This window comes from Struthio camelus, chromosome 1, assembly GCF_040807025.1.
Source record: "Struthio camelus isolate bStrCam1 chromosome 1, bStrCam1.hap1, whole genome shotgun sequence".
Lineage (NCBI taxonomy): Eukaryota > Metazoa > Chordata > Aves > Struthioniformes > Struthionidae > Struthio > Struthio camelus.
Window position 1 is genome coordinate 33929494 of NC_090942.1, and position 20069 is coordinate 33949562.

At 40.4% G+C, this 20069-nt stretch overlaps 1 protein-coding gene across 4 annotated transcripts in view; it reads right to left on the reverse strand.

The window, feature by feature from the left end:
- Positions 1-14753, reverse strand: part of GXYLT1 (glucoside xylosyltransferase 1) — a 35419-nt gene extending 20666 nt beyond the window's left edge. For 2 of the 4 annotated variants that reach the window (XR_011139375.1, XM_068933564.1), the window contains exons 1-2: positions 14524-14753; positions 5556-5648 (exon numbers count right to left, since the gene is read on the reverse strand). Coding sequence is in view for 2 of the 4 variants with exons in the window: in XM_068933564.1 (XP_068789665.1) it covers positions 5556-5648; positions 14524-14753 (323 nt within the window). In the remaining 2 variants the exon portion in view is untranslated. The remainder of the gene's footprint in view (positions 1-5555; positions 5649-14523) is intronic. The other 2 variants (XR_011139376.1, XM_068933577.1) reach the window with 1 other exon arrangement.
- Between the last annotated feature and the right edge of the window lie 5316 nt (positions 14754-20069).

The following is a 20069-nucleotide window of genomic DNA, read 5'->3' on the forward strand; positions in this document are numbered from 1 at the left end:
ATCAAAGGATACTAAACCCTCAGCAACAGCCAGACAGACGTAACCAATCCTGTATACAACTCCATCTAATTTGTGACCCTTAAGCCTGTCCTAGTCTCAGCCTGCTTTACTGAAGTCACAGTAGAACAGTTTCTTCTGCTGTATGTACATACTGCCTTTTCTTCAGAGCTCCAAACCTTCCAGAACAGCAGAAATACTACAACATCTACTGTGACCTGGGTATCATTCAGAGTTGCGAATGAAATTGAACGTAATTTTATTCTTCTCCTTTTTTAAAGCACATTCAAATACAGTGGCACTGGTATTACAAAAAGCCATGAAGGAACTACAGCCAGCCTTAATTCTGCCTTAAAATTTTATGCACTAGAGTTCCTTTTACTGCCTGTGGATCTCCTGCTAACAACTGCTGCTGCTAGGAAAAACATGCCTAGGGATTATCAGGGGGCTCCCTGCAAAACTTCACTGGCAGTCAAGCTGACCTCTCTTATTTCCTTAACATAGCTTGGAAAGCCAAGGACGAAAAGATTAGGATAGAGGTATCGAGAGCACAGAAAACTATGGATGATTGTAGCAATAAATTCACATCCGTAGATGTTGTTCTTTCAAAAATTTAGTCTAGTCCATTGAGGACACATGTAATAAAACTGCAGGAGTCTGAACAATTTCAAATATCTGTCAGCTGGTGAGAAAACTGCCATCATCCTAACTTGCACCACTTCTTTTAACATACAACACCTACTATATTAGACAATAGTAATATTAGGACATAAGAAATTGTTAATAAGTTACAGAAAAAATTTGTAATTATTCTACCTCAAAAAAATGGCTTTCCTACACTGGTTCTGATATTCAACTACAGTCCTAGGTTTTTTTCTTTTTTTTTGATCACTTCTTTGCATTGTCTAGCAAGCCACCATTAAGCGTGCAATATGGAACTCCCTAAAGAAGGCTGCTTATTAGAGTCTCTCACTCCTTCCTCACCTTCATTTAACTAACTTTCCTTAATACTTTAACCAAATAACTCAGGATGCCTTGTTCAGCTGTGCTGAAAGAGGTTTATCCTTATGAAAAGAAGAAATAAAAGGCTATTGCAAATTTGTTTTCTTTTGTATAAAAAGCTAACCACATGATCAATGTAAATATTTTCCCCATACAAGTCTTCTGACAATTAGCATGAAAAATGCAAATCATATTGGTTAGAACAGGCAAAGCAAACATTTTCCTATAATCCCGTTTTACTTCAAATTTGGCTATATTAAACTATACCCTGATACATCTCAGAAGAACAAATGGTGGGTATGTGAGTAGAATATAGATGCCTCACTTATTTTTTTTTTTTTTAAGTTTAAATCAAACGTTAAGGAACCTGACCCAGCAGCGTTTAGTCACCAGAAGAAAAGCAAACTGGCAGAGCAAGGAGAAGGCAACAAAACCCAAACAGGCTGAAAAGCAACTGTTAAATAGTTGTTAAATCAGTCCCACATTTATAAAGAGTAGGATCAAGGTATCTACAGAAATTATCTGGATTTGAAAGTGAGGAAAACCTATTTTTTCCCCAGCTTCTTAACTTTTTACTGCAGCACTGAACTACAATTAGATCACAATCAGAGATTATTTTGTGGAAGTATTCTAATGATATCAGTGTATAAGATGTCCCAATGTCATGTATTCAATCACAAACTCAACTAGAACATCAGGTCTGAAATTACAATACATTAACTAGTCATTTTAAAGTCTACTATAAAAGTTCAAAGGCCCCTTCTCCAATGAGCTAGCTAGTTTAGAAAAAAGTCTTGTTTTTCGAGACTGTCATAATTCATTGTAATTTAGCCACACCTTCAGGACCTCACTATACTTGAAAAAAAGTGAAACTTCTAATAGGCAATGCAAGCTAAAAAACACTTAGAAGAAACAACAACTAGAGTCAGGCAGCTACAGTAATGATCTCTTTAAGAACAACTTCTTAATCTGAATCTTAGGCAGAGATGAACAGTAGTTATACCAGCCTAGATGATACTGGGTCACCTTGAAAGGCATACCAGAAAAGATAAGCATCATCCAGCTCTTATCAAACCTGAGGCCATATTATCTTTATCAGCATTTGTGAAAGCTTTGGGTGAAATATATACCACCACATGTAAAATCGATTTCATGCTTCCTCATTTCTGCACCAAATATCAAAAGTCATAACACAACTTAAGATAACACAACTTCTGTCTGAACAGTGCTGATATTTGGGATGGTGATAACAAATATAGGGGCAGAACAGCTCCAAGATCCTTCCCTCATACAGCACATGCAAAAAAAAAGAATCTTGTACCGATGAACTTGAGACAAAATCTGTATTTTCCAGTATTAGAACCATCAACTGCTCAGAGCTCACAGATTCCTAGTGATGTTGAATTAACTATAGCGTGAGTCATACTGAGGTCTCTATGTACCTCTCTCCTATCAACCTGATAGCCTTCTACAATGGCATGACTGGCTTGATAGATGAGGAAGAGAGCAGTGGATGTTGTTTACCTTGACTCTGGTAAGACTTCTAACACTGTTTCACAAAACATCCTCATAGGCAAGCTGATGAAGTACAAGCTAGATGAGCACAGTGAGGTGAATCAAAAACTAGCTGAATAGCAGAGCTCAGAGGGCTGTGATCAGTGGCATGAAGCCTAGTTGGAGGCCAGTAACTAGCAGTGTACCCAGGGCTCAATACTGGGTCCAATCCTATTTAACGTCTTCATTAATGACCTGGATGATGGGACAGAGCAAACCGGCAGCAAGTTTGCTGATGATAAAACGCTGGAAGGAGCAACTGATACACCACATAGTTGCGCTGCCTTTCAAAGGGACCTCAACAAGAGGTGATCCTCCCCCTTTATTCAACACTAGTGAGGCCACATCTGGAGTGCTGCGTCTAGTTCTGGGCTCTCCAGTACAAGAGAGATATGGAGTCACTGGAGCAGGTAAAGCAAAGGGCTACTAAGATGATTAAGAGACTGGAGCATCTCTCATGTGAGGAAAGGCTGAGAGAGCTGGGCTTGTTCAGCCTGGAGAAGAGAAGGCTCGCAGGAAGAGTATCTTATCAACGTGTTTAAATATCTGAAGGGGGGGGAGGCGTAAAAAAGACAGAGCCAGACTCTATTCAGTAGTGCCAGTGACAAGGCGAGAGACAGCGGGCACAACTGAAACACAGGAAGTTCCATCTGAATATAAGCAAAAACTTTTTTTACTGCAAGGGTGACTGAGCGCTGGCACAGGCTGCCCAGAGAGGTTGTAGAGTCTCCATCCCTGGAGATAGTCAAAAGCAGTATGGGCACAGTCCTGGGCAACAAGCTCTAGGTGACCCTGCCTGAGCAGGGTAGTCGGACAAGACGATCTCCAAAGGTCCCTTCCAACTTCAACCATTCTGTGATTCTGCAGTAACTAAGGCCCACGCTCTTCAACTTCTCAGGGCACCTACTACAATGTAGCTATTTTGTTTGAGAGTTGAGCAAAAACTCTAACTCATATCCAAAGCTCAAAACTGTAACTATCTTCTGTGGTATTCCAACAAATACAATGAAATGAGACTTATGCAACAGTTTCAGATGCCGAGCCAATATAATTGCTTGCCGCCACCAAAAGAGTTTGTTCCTCCTCCCTGTCATCTTCCCAAGGTTCTTCCTCATGCAACCTGAGTTCTGGCACTCACTGCACCTCTCTGAAACCAACTGAGCTTATTAAACATAGCAAGAAATAAACAAGCTTTGGGGGGAGAGGGCTCCTCTCTGAAGCTAGGACAGCTGACTGAAGAATTCAACAAGCACTATGCTCAGCACAACACAAGGGTATTTGTTTAATACATTGATTGCTAAAATAAGCAAATTTGATTAATCTGAAATGTCTGACATCACATCTCTTTTATCCATTTTAAAAGTTTGGGGTTTTTTTAATTTCAAAACTTATAAACATGAAATTTAGCAAATACTAGGGGTTCAGCATGACAACTGTTTACCGTGAAAGAAACTGCACAGTTGTGCCATTATCAATCCATACCTCAACACACGTGCCTTCACACCCATGTATATTGCTATTAATACAATAATATAAGATATAGCTTAATACATGAGCAAAGGAACTGCAAAGTACCTTCCACTGCTGGACCCCAAGTTCCCATTACTCACCTTGAGCCTGGTGGAAAATCCGGAAGGGAAATTTTCCACCATTTTAGTGAGTTATATTGTCTTGTGGAGGGTTTATCTACATCACCACAGGCAACAGGGTCAGCAGATAATGAGATCATCCCCTCTTTCAGCAAAAGATAGCTGTTAAACTGGCTCAGATGCCCACAGATGAAACTTGCAATCACATTCTGTCCTTCAGCTAAGGATAAGCAGAGTATCCATCCCCTTTACCACAAAAGCACTGATACTTGGTTTATCCCACAGTGAGTTGGTTAATGGAGCTAAATTCCCAAACGCTAACCTTTAGAGGCAAAAAAGTGTGAATCTGAGTTCATTCAAGTAGCTAAATCAGCTAAAGGGAAAGTCAGATGAACCCCTGTGCCAAAAGAGGAAGAAGCACAGGCTGCTAAGGGCAGGAAGACAGACATAACAGTGCCAAGTTACTGTCCACCAACAGTCTAAATGAGCCTAAACCTACTCTTCAAATACCTCCACAACACCTTTGCAATTGCAAAGCCCAAAGGCACTTGAAAGCACACAAGTATAGAGTTGCATGGGACAGATCTAAAGTCCTTTTCCCACGGTCATCATTTTCTATAAAGTTTAGAGTCTTGTGAAACTCACTTTTTTTTTTTTTTGCTCTGCTTATTAGAAATAGTCATGCTTCAAACAAACAAGAAGAGATAACCATATCGAAAGATAGCTTAATCAAATTTTAAATATAAGAAAAATTAACTTACAACATGAGTTATATACTGAAAAGAACTATGCTAGTTACAGAACACATTTAGTTTAAAGCTTCTTGCTCTTCTGACAAGCTGCTTTCATAATCTGACAACCTAATGCATCTGAACAACTGCATCTTTAACAAGAAATTTCAATGTTTTGATACAACTTTAGGGACATGATATACATCTTAACGTACTGTAGCTTAAAGCACATTTGAAAATAGCTGTTTCAGCACTTTTTGATGAATACTCTCCTGAAATCCTACAAAATAAAGGAACTTCAATTAAAAAAAAATTAAGACTTAACTACTAAGCATACCTGCCAGTTTTTATTAAAAGTTACATCATGGTAATTCATCAACAACTTTTCATTATATTCAGATGACTTTTTTTACCAAGGTTAGGAAATCTCAATTTAAGGAAGTAATACAATAGAGAAAATTTATTCTTTGTAACAACACTTTGAGACTAACATGTTCAAAAGCATAGTTAATAGGACAGAAGGAAAAAGCTCAGCTGAGGATAATTTTATTATAATCACAAAACAATGCATGTGAAGCAATCGATTATTTTGCTTTGCTAGCTTGCTAAATAGCCAAAAATACTTATTAGCTGCACCTGTATGCAATTGAATAATGAAGTGCTATTTAATGTCAGAGCCTACCTAAAAGCAGCTTCCCAAAAGCAGTTCATTCCACAAACATCAGAGGGCAGCATCCAATAGGAATTCCAGAAAGATACAGACAAATTCTTACACCTAACAGGATGAGACAGAAATAACCTATATAAATGTTACTGATTTTACAGCAAAGTTAAATAGATTATTTTCTAGCTCAAACATAACTAGAGTAGTTAGGTACCGGGCAGAAGATTGCCTACATAATAGAGCTTGGATAAACAACTGTTCATTAAGATGATGATAAACTAGTTGAAAATATACACAAAAGAGGAGGTATTAGGTGCCAATTAGAAGGAATTATTTTAAGGAAGGAATGGTCCCCATCCTGACTTTAACCTTTCCCCCTCTCCACCTCACATATTTTCAGAGAGAAAAGCAAAGTGGTTGGGATTTTTATGAGGGTCATTCTATGCTCTCTACTTAGTATGAGCCCGCAGGTAATGAATGAAAGGCAACACTTCTGCTGCAAAGAACTCCTTCACCTTTGCAACACAGGTGTCTATTCCAAGCAGAGGAGTAAATATTTCCTTTTCAAAGAAACATTGTCCATTTAAATAAAATCCCTATTCACCCATGACCCTTTATTCCATGCAAACCTGCAAAAATGATTTTTAAGGAAAAAGTAGGGTTTTCAGTGGCAAGGAATTCCATTGTTTCATAACAAAATGCAATATGGAAATAATCACCACATCTGGTGAGTCTTCCTTCTCCATATTAGTGACAAGACTAATATTTTCTTGATTTGTGCTACGCTAACAACTGAAAGAGCAGGTTTTACTGGTCCACCACAAAATTTTATGCAGCAGTAATAGAGGAAATATTTTAAAGAGCAATAGAAGTGCATATTCAAAGGTTCTGGTAAGGAAATCAACATCAAGTTTAAAATCTTAAATGAGAAAGTGGAATATTTCAAAGCAAGGGGTATACTCTCGAGTGACTTCCTACGCTCCATATTTATGTCCTGGTGGCATGGTGCCAACAGTGTTTACCCTCCTTTGAAGGTTAGTATGCGTGAATGGAAGACATGGGCAAGAAGAAAAAACATACAGAAGTTTGATAGTAAAAAGATACTCAAGGACTACAGCACAGAAAACTGTATTGCAAGTTAGTTCTGCAAGTTTCAAATCTATCAGTGTCATCTTGGTAATGTCATCCGAAATTTATGAAGTCCAATGTTTTACTAGATTTAATAGATTAATGTAGTATGGGGAATGGTAAGCTGTATAATTTCTTCTTTTCTTAAGATTGACACTTGAGAAAAATGACCTGATAAGAACACAAGGCATTTCACAAAACCTCATTAAGCGTTGGGAGGGGGGGAGTCCTCTGGTAGAGGATCTGGGAAATCCTCATATGCTGTAGATACACATGGAAATGAAAGTATTAGTGAAATAATTCTATCTTGTGACATAAGAATGGTCTCCACAAATAAATACCCATGTATCAAAAAAGGTAATGTGGATTTGATTGGTATACTTGCACTTCTCTGGGGAAAATATATGGTATAAACCACAAGTTCTCTCTGCCAGATTCTTTCTTACACTATTCTTTGTGGCTTTTGAAGTTTCTAAAAGATCTCAAGGTACATTAAGAATTTCTGCTTATCTGAAGAACAATCTTTATGATCTCCACTGTGTACCTTTTTGAAGTAACTGTCTCTCACTAGTTTTAGAGTAAATTAATAGACTGTCTCTCAAAAAGAGTTTTCTGCTTTGGAAGATTCTTTATTAGACAGAGGTTTCCTCTTCCAGCTATCATGAGCACTATGTTTTTCTCAGCTGCCTTAAGCTACCACCTTATCTAGAACAGCATGGCAAGAGGCAAGTTTAAATTAATGCTGAATGAGCCCACAGGTAATGAATGAAAGGCAACACTTCTGCTGCAAAGAACTCCTTCACCTTTGCAACACAGTGATTTCTAAGCTTTCTCCCTGTTAGGCCTTTCCCATATCCCATTTAACAATACAGCAGGGTTGTCAGCCTGGTTCCTAAGTTTCCTTTGTTTCAAATGAAAACTGAACTGTTACTGCGTTAAGATACTCATGTATAACACGGGCATTATTTTACCTAACGCTAGACTAAGACTTTTTCCTGCAAATCAAAGTCTCTCTCAACTGATCATATGCTACAACAATCCATAAGGCTTTCGCATAGAAAGGAATAAAACACTGGAATCAACAGATGGCATTTTGTTATAGTTATTCCCAATAATATAATTTAAAAAGCCATTCATCAAGATTTTTTTTACTTGAAAGTTAGTAAAATAAACTTGAGAAAAGCTAAGAAGACAAATAAGGTGTCACAAGTGATTTACAAAGCTAGTGAGATGCATACTCTCTTCATCAAAACAGGCACAGCAATTACTACCCGAAAGAGCATTAGTCAGGCACGAATAGTTACCTTCAGCATTAAGGTGGATATTTTGCTCCTAACTATTAGATTATGTGATTAAAAGCTGACCTCTATAAGCACAAAGAAAAAAAAAAGGAACAATGACAGGTGGAAGAAATTCAGTAATCTAATCAGGGCCTATGGAACACCCTGACCAGGCTCCTCCCAGACTTATCAAAGGAGAGTAATCAGCCCACAGTGCGAGACCCACCAGATGAGTCAAAGGGAGAGGCTCTCTGTATCACCTTACAGGGTGTGCAGGGCTTATTATGCGTCTCTGGGGAAAAGTATTTTAAGACTATATACAACTTATTAAATAAGAAAGGGGTTTGAGGAAGTATGATAGTAAGGATGTTTAGGGAAGGGACCAAGGTGAATTGGGGTGAAACAAGCATGGGAAAATAGAAGAAGGGGATAAAAAGGGGCTGGTTACATGTGAACAGCCTGCCCGTCAGTACAATTGGCCTCATGAGCACAGTCTCCTTACTAAACTCAATTTCTGCTTTTCCTGAGTGAAGGAGTACTCTGTACTGTGCATATGGGTGTGTGTATGGAGGCATAAGTACCAGCACCTGGAAAAGGGGCCACAGATCATAGCAGCCCATGAGCCTGGGGTGCCAGCAACCGGAGAGACCTGAGAGTATGCACATTCTGTATGGACATATATGTTCATGTGTGTAATCACTGGCAAATATCAAACCAGACTAGCCAGTAAGTAGAACAAGAGGCTTGGGAGCCAGGTATCAGGGAGGCTGTAAGTCTACAGAGATCAGAGGGGGTCTGAGTTGGCTAGTGGAAGAACCAGGAGGTCCAAAACAGCTACCAATGGATTAGGAGGCTGAGAGCTAGCTATCAAAATGATCAGGGGGTCCAAGCCAGCTACTGGAGAGAGACTGGTGTTTGGGAGCTGGCTACTCTTAAGGCCATAGGTCTGGACCAGCTATTGGAGAAACCTACTTGCCTGTGTGTGAGGCAACTGGGAGACCAAGCTATCCAGTGGCCAGCAACTGGGGAATGTCTAACGTCAGTTACTGGAGAGAACCACAGTGGGTCTGTACGTGTGAGTGTGTGCAAGCAGGTCCAAGTACCAGCAACTGCAGCTGGGCTGCAAGCCTTGCAGGTTTGCAGATGTCGGTGCCAACAACTGGGGAGACCAGTGGATCTAGGGGCCAGGTACTGGATAGACTGTCTAAGGCCAGCTACTAGAGGAATCTACACTGTATATATATTTACTAACAGGCGTTTATCCTGATCAGCCAGAGGAAGAACCAAATCAAGCTGCTTGTGTTGTTTACAGTTGTGCAAGTGCTGTTTTCTGTGTTGATTTCTGTGGCGAACCATATCAATAGATATGTACACAGGTACTGTGGGCATGTGTGCCTACTGGGAATACATTCACAGCCTTACTACTAGCCAGGCCTGGGGTCACAGAGCTGCAGCAGCCTCATCTTTATCAGACTGCTGGATCGGCAACTCCTAACACCAACCATTGTCAAAAATATATTAAAAAAAAAAAAAAAAGAAAAACAAAAATATAAAACTCTAAAACCACTGGGATCAAAGACAAGCATTCTCAAAGATTCACTTACCAGTTCAATGCACTTCTTTAGACAACCAGTCATAGCAAAGGTGTCCAAGTTATGACTTGAAAAGAAGGATTCAGGACAACCTTAAATTTGTGTGCAAAATGCTTACCAATGCCTGAATCACATTCACTAAGATTAAGGCCCTGAGTTCAAGCAAGTCAAGTTTTAATCGTAAGGAAGCCCCAAAAATAAGTGGTGAAAAATGTATTTTTGTTAAGCGCAGTGGTGGGCTTACAACTAACGGAGACCACAACTTTCATCAAATATACTTTTCAGGCCAGATAGCGTATTTTATACTACCATAACTTCATTGCAAATTTAACAGTTTGTCCAAATGGCCAAGGTTGCAATCAACTGATCCGAGGCATGACTAATGCATTCCTGTTAGTATTCAATTAATGACATAAGTCTAATCAGCTGCAATAATTGACTAACTGAGTTCTTTTGGTGGCTCTCCTGCAGTATATCCTACAATATGCAGCAAAATAGGAAGTCTGCATTTTTTAGTTCTGTCCTGATCATACTGGCAGGAGTCACAAGTTGAGAAGATAAGAGCAGCTCAGCTCAACTCCCAGTTGTATTGAGAAGTTCTGATTCTCCTGAAGAATTTTTCCTGAATATCTGCAGCAATATCATGAATGTTTGAACGTATTTTGTCAGAAAAGCAGTAGCTTTATTATACGGAAACAGCAGATTCCAAATTTAAGATCAGATGTCAGACACAGAACATAATATTTTTCCAGTTAAAAAGTTAATGTTTCATTAGTTTACAACATTGCTATGTAAAATAAGATTTGCTAGTCATCTTCAACAAATTCACTTGATTTTTTTTAAATGAAATTTCAGCTTCAAATAGCTCAACGCTTCATCCTTTTAAAAGTTTTACTCATGTTTTGAAACTTTTAGAAGCTTCTAGGCCAATTTCTTAAGGCATGGGAATAGCTCAGAAGTATTCTGGTGAAAGCGCTGGTTAGGTTCTGACACAGAGAAAGACAGCTGCATACAGCGCAAGGAGAGAAAGAACTCTATTACAACCACAACCACTCTACTCTGTTGTCTAAGCTTACGGGTATACTTCCTGCACTGTTCCATGCACTATAACCCACTTAACTCTCCCTTTGGCCAGATAGTTAGAAAGCAAGAGGCAGATACAGTCAAGTATGGGTGTCACACAACCAAACAGTGTATTTGGCTACAAGAAAGTGACGAAAACCTATATCATAACTGAAAACTGTTTTACTACAGTGAGGTCAAATTCACCGACCTCACTGTACTCAGGCAACCAACTACAGACCAATCACTGGTGTTTCACAAACTTTCCATTAGAATAGCACTCATTTTGGACATTATATGCTTAACTGCAGTGACAATATCAATAAAGTTGAAGTAATATTCACTTCTCAGAGGCAGAGTTATGGTCCTCCAATTCACTGATCTGAAAGTACGTGGAGAACAATGGACTTGATGGATACTCCATGGACAGTAAATGATAATACTAATAAATGACATACATGTAGCAGATATGAATGTATCAATCTTTCTGTTTTTTCATCCATATACAGCCTTCCTCCTCCTCCCCTTCCATAAGTCACACTAGCAGAGGAGAAAAAAGATCAACTACATATATTGGCTTTTAACTGAATTTGTCGCTTCTGAAAGTAGACGCTTGGATATTTTCATTTTTCAACTTCAGATCTGTTTTTCAGTTAGACACTATATATGACAGTATTTACTATTAATTACTTCTTTCCTGAATAATTAGGAGGACTAACTTCCGTGTTAATCTTTCTTCGCAGCTAAAAATCCAATCTCAGAATTAAATATGAAATTCTTGAAATGCTTAGTTATTTATATCAAGTTTCAATATAAAAGCTTTTAGTTTCTAGTCATCTTGCTCCTCAGGCTACTGTAGCCTTTGAAACAAACAACTCCTTACCATAGTGATTGCCCAACAAGCTCCTCTGAATTACTGTGTTTATTGGAGGATCTTGCCTCAACCCGTAATTCTGGTTTCAACATGGTACTCCCTTTTTAATGGAAGATTTTCTACTTAAAAGCATCATCACTCTTGCAAAATTATTCCAGGTGTGCTATTCTGAAGCTTTATTCAAAGCATGCTTCTGAAAACTTTACCAGAAATTTTTACCTTCATCTTTTTTTCTTCCATCATGGAGCATGATTGAGCACCTTCTGCCTTATGTCATGTACCAATCTAAGCTAATCAGGGGAGAAAATCCCTCATGAATGAAAAGAGATCATTGCTGAGTGTGCAAATGCCTTTAGCTGGCAGTTAAAATTCAAGATATAGTTTAGCAAAGCGACCGGTGAAAACAAATAAAGCAGCTCACTACCAAAAATTACTATTAATGTATATGAAATGTTAAACCAAAAGGATTAAAAGGTTATCTGAATACAATTTACTCTGTAAAGTTATCAGTACTTTAGGATGTTATATGACCGCAAGATAGAGTCAGAAGACGGCATAAAATAGCCACGTAGCTATCATGCTCAAACTCCACTAGCAAAACAGCTCAAGTATAAAAACTGAAAAACACTGACACATTGCTAAACATCCATTACAGGAGAGAACATAACGCATGATTTAATGCTTAGGAATAACTGAAACTTGCATCTAAATGAACGTTCACTAGGTCACTTCTTAACTGACACAGGATAGAATTTTTCCTTACATAAAAAAATCTAAGGGACTGCTCTAAGGGGCTGACTTGCACTTCAGTTATGCACATACTGTTTGTATAAACAACATATAAGACTTCAGGAATTTATGTCAGGATGAACATCTTTCTGCCCTTTCCATGTAACAGCAGCTTATATGGAATTTATATCAGACAGACTCTGATTTTGCAAAGAGATGAAAATCTATATGCGTATGAATTATTTACGGAATTTAGACCTTCAGAAAATAATTTGGTTTGTAAAGCTTTTCCACGTTGCCACACAGCATGGATTATATCTCATTGCAGTTAATGCAGCAAGAAGCTTCTTGCACCTTGTGAGATTTTTCCCTTGACCTAAGTGTAGCTTTTAAAATAGACCTCATTCTTCTTTTGCTAACCAGGAGCGTAAGGCATACGCAAGTAATTTCAGTGCAAGTAACTCGTATTCCCATATTTTACCTGATAAGTTTTCTTCTTGTATACTAGTTTTCCTTAGTAAAACAAGTGCTAGATACATATAAATTTTCCCTCACAATTCCCCGATTTTTACATCAATGAAATACTACATAAAGCTGCTAATATAAATTCATTTTCTTCTAGTTACCACATTATTTAGAAGTCATAGATATCAACTTTCATGATGAATTTTTAATCATGAACTGGAAGTGAGAAAGAAAAATCCTCATGTTTTTCCAAGTCATAAACCATGAATTTATGAATTTAAACTAAAGCCAAAGCACAGAAAGAAAAAAAAAATTCTCTGAAGAAGTTATACCAGTCAAAAGTTAGCTTTCCCATTTCAGCTGGCTCCACCCCTAGCAACTCAGAATGCTGTTTCATGACATTTTAAGACAATTAAATCAGAGCTTCTCTCATAATGCCCTCCTCCATAACTCCTATGCACCAGCACTGTCACTTTCTTAATTACATGATGAGTCTGAATTCAGAGACCTGAGCCAGCCACAAACAAAAGTTTTCAGGCAGAGCAGCACCCTAGGCCAATTCACTTGTGTGATCACAGGAGTACAAGTTCTGTAAGGGGAGGGGAGAGGAGGTAGTGTGCGCGGCATGGGGAAGAAGTGACAGTCACAGCATCATCAATTTACATTGCCTTAAGCTGCTGTGGAATTTAAAAGCAGAGCTAAACGAAGGCTGATCCTGAAAGGCCTGATCCTAATCTCTCCTCCAGCTTTAGCAACAAATTTCTTGTTACCCCTGTTCTCCTGGCAGCCACAAGATGAGCAGGATCATGAAACTAATTTTAATGAAAACTACTATTTTTCTATTCCGTAATCTCACTCACTACTTGTCCACACAAAAATTGCTGCCGACAGCTATGCAGAGCATGAGCAGCTCAGATTTACACCATTTTAAATCAACTGTGGAAATGAACTGCTTACCCAGTATTTTCTCACAATTCACTGTGAGAAGACTTTCTTAAAATTTCCTATGATAAATAATTTTTGCTCAAACATTTAAAGTTATGTTTGATAAAATCGTCAACCTCAGCTTTAAAACTAAGTAATGCCTTGAAAGCATCTTAAAGAAAATAAAAATGAAACCTCCAGCTCATTTTACCCTACTGCAACAAGAAAAAAAACCGCTGTCCGTAACACAGGACAGGAGTAAAGCCTCAAGTCAGCTCCAGAAGCTGTACGACTCTTCCCTACAGCTTTGACTTTTACTTTGTCTTGCACCGCCCTTCAGCGCACACCGAGCACGGCCCACACTCGGCACGGTCTCTGCTGAAGCACAGCCATCCACAGGGGCACTCCCCCGGGGGGAGGGGAGGCCTCAGCCCAGCAGGGCCTGAGTTCGCCTTACGCTTACCGTGGCTCCCATCAGCCGGCCTTCAACATCACTTCCGATTTTTTGTTCGTTTGTTTTTGTGTGTTTTAATAACATTAACCTCTCTGAGGATGCCATTGCCCCGGTAACCCGCCCAAGAGCCGCCAAAGCCGCCTGAGAGGGGAACGCAGAGCACCATGCCCTCATACAAACAATCCCTCCCAGAGCGGGCAACAGTTTCCCGGCCGACGACAGAGGCGGCAGCGACCGCTTCGCCTCCGCCCAAGCGCTGCGGCCGTGACGCCGCCGGGGGCGCCTCGGCGCCGGCCGCGGGGGGCGAGGGCGGGCACTCGGCCCCGCTCCGCCCGCGGGCCGGAGGCCAACGCGCTCGCCGCCCCGGCCGCCGCCTGCCCCCAGGCCCACCCCGCAGGAATGTCGGGGGGGGGGAGCACCGCCCGCCCACAGCGCCTCGCCCGCCCGGCTCCGTCCTCCGCTGCTGCGCAGCCCCTACCTGGCCGCCACCGGGGCCTCCGCCTCGCCTCGGCCCGCGCTCCCCGCCGCCGCCGCCCGGGCGCCGCCTGCGCGCCGCCTCCCGCCGGCCGCGGCGGGGTCTCGGGCCTGCAGCTCCCGGCCGCCGCCGGGCTCCTGCTCCAGCGAGACGGCCAGCTGGCTGAAGCCGTAGAGCAGCGAGCACACGCCGCAGCCCAGGCACAGCAGCGCCACCCGCACGAACCGCCGCATCCTCCTCCCGCGCCGGCCCCGGCCCCGGCCCCAGCAGCGGCGCCGGGCGGCGGCGCTGGCCGGGGCCCAACCGGCAGCGCGAGCCCCAACGGACGCGGCGGCGCGGGGCGGGGCCGGGCGGCGCGGGGCGGGGTGGGGCGGGGCCGGGCGAGCCCTGAGGCACCGTGAGGGAGCCAGGTGCCGCGGGCGGGGGCGTGGCCGAGGGGCGGGTAACGGCCGGGGCGGCGCCCGCTGGGGGACCGGCTGCGGGAGGCGGTGGCAGCGGCGGGCGCAGCAGTTGCCTCGGTGAGGCAACGTGCTCCAGTACTGAGGAAGCGGCTGCAAATCCGTTGTTGGGTTGCCCAAAGAATCAACGGCCGAAGGCCGCCTCCCACCCTACCAACACTATAAAAAGCCCGGGGACTGGCAAAGAAGAGGAAAACCGGGAGGGGAGCCTGAGGGATGCCATTGTCCCTGCTTCCCCTCCCTGTGGTGGTCGGCTGAAGGGCGTCCAGCTCTCCTTAGGAGACCTGAAAAGGAGCTGACTGCCCTCTTTGCTTTCACGGCGGCTGTTGCGATTAGCCTGAGCTTACTGCTTGTCCAGACTGCCAGAAAACACCCCCCAAAGAAGGAAAGATACCGTGACACGGTGAGCCGTGTTTGCAAACCAGCATTGGGAAACCATGGGCATAGCACATAGGTTTATGGACCACTTTGTCTTCATTAAGAGTTAAAGCAAGGTTAAAGTCCAGTGAAAACCACTTTTTTTTCACGTTCATTACTAGGTCAAGGTTTCTGCTACAGCATCTTTGACTTTTGCTCATAAAAGCTTCACAGTTGCCCCTTCACTGCAGTATTCCCTCATGCTTTTTAGATACTTGGGTTACAAATGCATCCTTTCTCCTCGTGAAGACGCAATCTGAGCATGCAGATTGTCTTGGACTCCAGCCCCTTCCCTTTCACTGGCGTTGGCACTCATGCAAGCAGTGTACAGCGTGCTGCTCTAGTGAACCGATCCAGGCTGCTTCTTTCTTTCTTTTTTTTCTTTCTTTCTTTCTTTTTTCTTTCTTTTTTTTGCTAGGCTGATTCTTGGCTGCTTAAACTCAGTGAACTCTGGTTGTGTGAGCACCTGTGCTAGCATAATGGTGAAGGTGTAAATGTGTGGCTGGGGGATGTGGGGCTGTGACAGCCCCCATTATAGGCCAGCATAACGTGCAATGGAGCTGGACCTTAAGGAATTGCTTGTGATCACTGGCAAAGATGGGGTTATCTTGGATCGTTCAGTCAGGCTTCTAGTAGACCAAAAAATAGGACTGGGAAGTGACACCCTGTAGAAGAAGAAATAACAGCTGGGCCTGCTGCTAGACACTGGGAGTGCTGGTGGGGTTTCAGCTGAACCCAATACATGATGCTGTCACATTCCCTCTCTCTGGCCCAGTCAGCTGAGCAAAGGCCCAACAGTCTAACCCACTCTCACCAATTTAAAGATTTCTAAATTATCAGTCAGTATTTCTTCCTCAGGTCCTGATATTGGTTAAGAAAAATATATATATATATATTTGAACATAAATAAAGTTTAGATTCCTTTGTTCTGCCTTCTTTTTAGTCCTTTACTGCAAATGTAGCTCATGTTTTTTTCTATCATCTAGAAATATCCTCTTTTAAAATGAGAGATGACATACCCACTTAATCATATGAATTCAGGGGCCTGAGTTTTAAGAAAAATGCCAGTATGATTTATGGTAAAGATAAAAGAATTTCTTATATTGCCAGTTATAGATTCTGAGGTCTGAGGCTATCTTTCATATGTGAACGCCCATGAAACCTCAGCCATAGCCTACCGTTTCCTTTGGCTCTGTTTAAAAGAAGGGAGGGAAGTAGAATGATGCCAAACGGCAATCCTAGTAGCTAGAAGAGAAGTAATGTTTGAACATATCCTGCCCACTGTCACCTGTCCCCCCCCAAATAAAAACAAACAACAACCTCAAAAACAAAAAGGGGCCCTCAGAAAAGATTGGATGCTCAGCTACATTTAGAATGCAGATATCAGGATGATTACTAAGAGATCCCACTAGAAAAATAGGGACTGAGAAAAAAAAGAATTAGGATCTACCAAAATTGAGGAAATAGGGAGGATGAAGAGCAATGATGAGAATTCAGGGCTAAAGATGACAAAGTAAAGATGGGCTCTCATGAAGGAGAGACTTGTTGGGAAACAAGTAGGGAAGGATTTGTAAACAGGGATCTCTGAAAATAATTAGTTTAATGAAGTAGAGGAATTTATGTACTGAGATCCATCTACTGTTATGCATCATGGAAAGAATTAGCTCTGAGTGTACTGCTGAAAATTTTTGCTAGGCTTCCTACTCCTCCTATTTTCTGTACATTCACACTTTCTATCACAATGGATGAACTCTGCCATCAGCTTTCTTGAATTTGTGTTTATGCTCAAAGCCTGCCTGACAGCTCTTGTTGCGTATCTGCTTCCTGACCTGTGTCATAAATTCGCTCACTGTCCTGTGTCACAACCCTTTGCATATACTATCAAGTCCATATCGTAGGCAATAAGACACATTTCTCACGGGAAGCCCTGGCTTCTTGCCCTTATTGCTGAGGGGAGCTTTAATACAAGAGATTTAAGTATTCCTGAGAAACAAGACAACTGCAGACTGATACTGTATTTTACAGACTAATTGTATAAAGTTAGTTCAAGAAGAAGAAATAAGAAATGCTAATAAAGATGAGATAAGGGGTTAAAAAAATCCTTCTGGATTATCAATCATACCATTTCCCAAATAGGAATTTATAGGATTCTTTTTATTCACTGCTGTCCAATAACGCCTGAATAATGAATGAGTGAGGATGTATCTGCAGTGGTCTAAAAATATAACTGAGGCAAGGCACAGGGAAGTTAGTATCTTTTTTTAGCTTGATGCAATTGTGGAAGAAAAAAATGATAAACTTTCACGTATGTAAGCCTTTCTTCACACTGCAAAACTTGCCATTTTTTCCAACTGTATCAGTTGGTCTGATTAAAGGTAATATGCCTCTCACTACAAACTGTATCTTGTGAATAACCGATAAGAAAAAATAACTGAAATGTCATACCGAGGTTTTATCACTGAGAAAGGACAATATCAGAAGGTACCCAATTAGCTAATTCAGCCTCTTAAATTCTTTAAAAGGGAATAATTAAATATACGTATTATTCACCAGGAAAAATTAATGAATAATATATAACATTTTATGCTGTAACATTTGCTCGTCCTAAATGAAATGTTAAAGGATGCAGAAGCACAATCAGACATAAGGTTCTCTCCTTTTGCTACCAAATTTAAATATTGAAATCCTTTTCCTGATAATGGAATTAAAAGTTACTTAGCCATGGTAATTTTTGTATCTTTAGAGTTCACTTCTATTTACTATGTTCAGAAAATAACTGAAATTCAGAAAACAGTAAGCTTAGCAAACTACAGATGTTAAATAAGTATATAGGACAACCCCTTTTTAAAGATAAACCTCTTACACTTCTATATGTTCAAAGGCCATTGGAACAGTTACTGTATGCCAGACAACTGAAACAAAATTCTAACTACTCTTTAGATAAATAGATAATTTAGATCAACATTAAAATAAATATTTGCAATTATGGAAGGGGATTATCTGGTTCAACAGAGAAAACAAAGAGAGAAATCGGTTTCCACTCAAACTTTCTGCTAGTTAAATAATCATTCTAAGCAGATGCATTTGTGTAATTTCTTCTGGTTTTGTCCTCTCAGGAAGTTAAACCATTAGTTAAGTCTGCAAAGCAATAAGATTTAGTATTGACAGATTTGTGTCAATGTTGCCAAGCGTGCAGAATAGTAAAGGATTTTTCAAAGGCAAAGACGCTTTCTTTGATGTTCACATGCCCTTTCGCAGAACCTCCAGTGTCAACACTGTGCTATGATAGATTGTAAGGTTGGGTAAGCAAGGGAAAACTGAATGTGTTTTACTGCCATGTGTTGTGCATATGGTCTCATCAGACTTCTTGGTGCAATGTCTCTTTTCTGTTGTTGCCAGACAGCATTTTTCTTTCCTTCAAATTCATTTTTAAGACAAGAATTTAGTTTTGTACAGCCTTCCACTCTTATTGTATTTATTCTTTACATCTCCCTACATCAGCCCCCGATGTTAAAAAGTCCTTAAAAAGATTCTCAAAATCTATTTATAGTCATTATCAAAATATTATTGCCTTCACCTCTTCCGTCCTTTCTTAGCTCTCATTGTTTTGTATTGTAGTGTCTGCTTAACTTATTTAGACTATAAGCAAGAGCTTAAAATATTGTGCAGTTACTCATAGTATTAGCAACTGACACATTTAGGGACAAATGTACACAAAATTAAGTAAGCTACATTGTAAGCAGTTGGCCAAGTGATGTGACATTTAGCAAAATTCCTATTTTTTCTAATTTGAATGTTATTTTTCCATCAGTAAGGCACTTCACTTTAAAATTTATTTAATAAGTCCTCTGGGAATAATTAGAAGTTATTAAATAGTAAAGCGTCAAAATATTTGTATCATTCCTCTTAAGAAAGCTCAACTTTCTTGTACTAAATAAATAAAAATGCAGCTATATATGTAGACTAGTACAATTTTTACTGTTTTCATATACTAAAAAAGAAGAAAGAATACTTTATAGGAGTTTAAAGAGAATTTTCTTTTTATCTCTTATTCTGTACTCATGTGTCAAAGTAATTTTTTTTCTGTAAAGACTTCTAAAAAGGGAGCTCCAAAACATCAATCCAAAGGGAATTTTCAGTGCTGGGCTTCTGTTTCTTTACCTCATCTAAAATTCTCCAAGAGCCATTTCTGCCACAGCTATTAGTGTTTAAAGTCATCCTGGAAGGACTCAAAGGCAAACTTACCAGCTTATATAAATAAATACCATGTATGAAAACAATAAGGCAAGTAGGCCTGGATTTTTTTATTTTTATTAACTATACTCAATTTTAAAACGCCTGAGCTTGTCCTGCCATGGTTTGCTATAGCACCAAGTGCTTTGAGTTCCCTGCCATTTTTATTCTTATGATGGAATACATATTTACTAACAGTAATCGTACACAATAGCAACTTTGCGTGTGGCCTGAAATTTCAATTTTTAAGGCAAAGCACATTACCTTGCAGGATTATGTTCAGATTAGTTGTTTTCAGCCTTTTTCATTTTACAGTGTAGTCTCTAGGTAGTGAATCTAAGACTACTGGTAATAGGTATGCTCATCCTAATTACTTTTTTGATGACCCATAGAAGCAAAGCATTAGCCCATGAGATTCTTGGCCCGCAGAACCACTGCTTT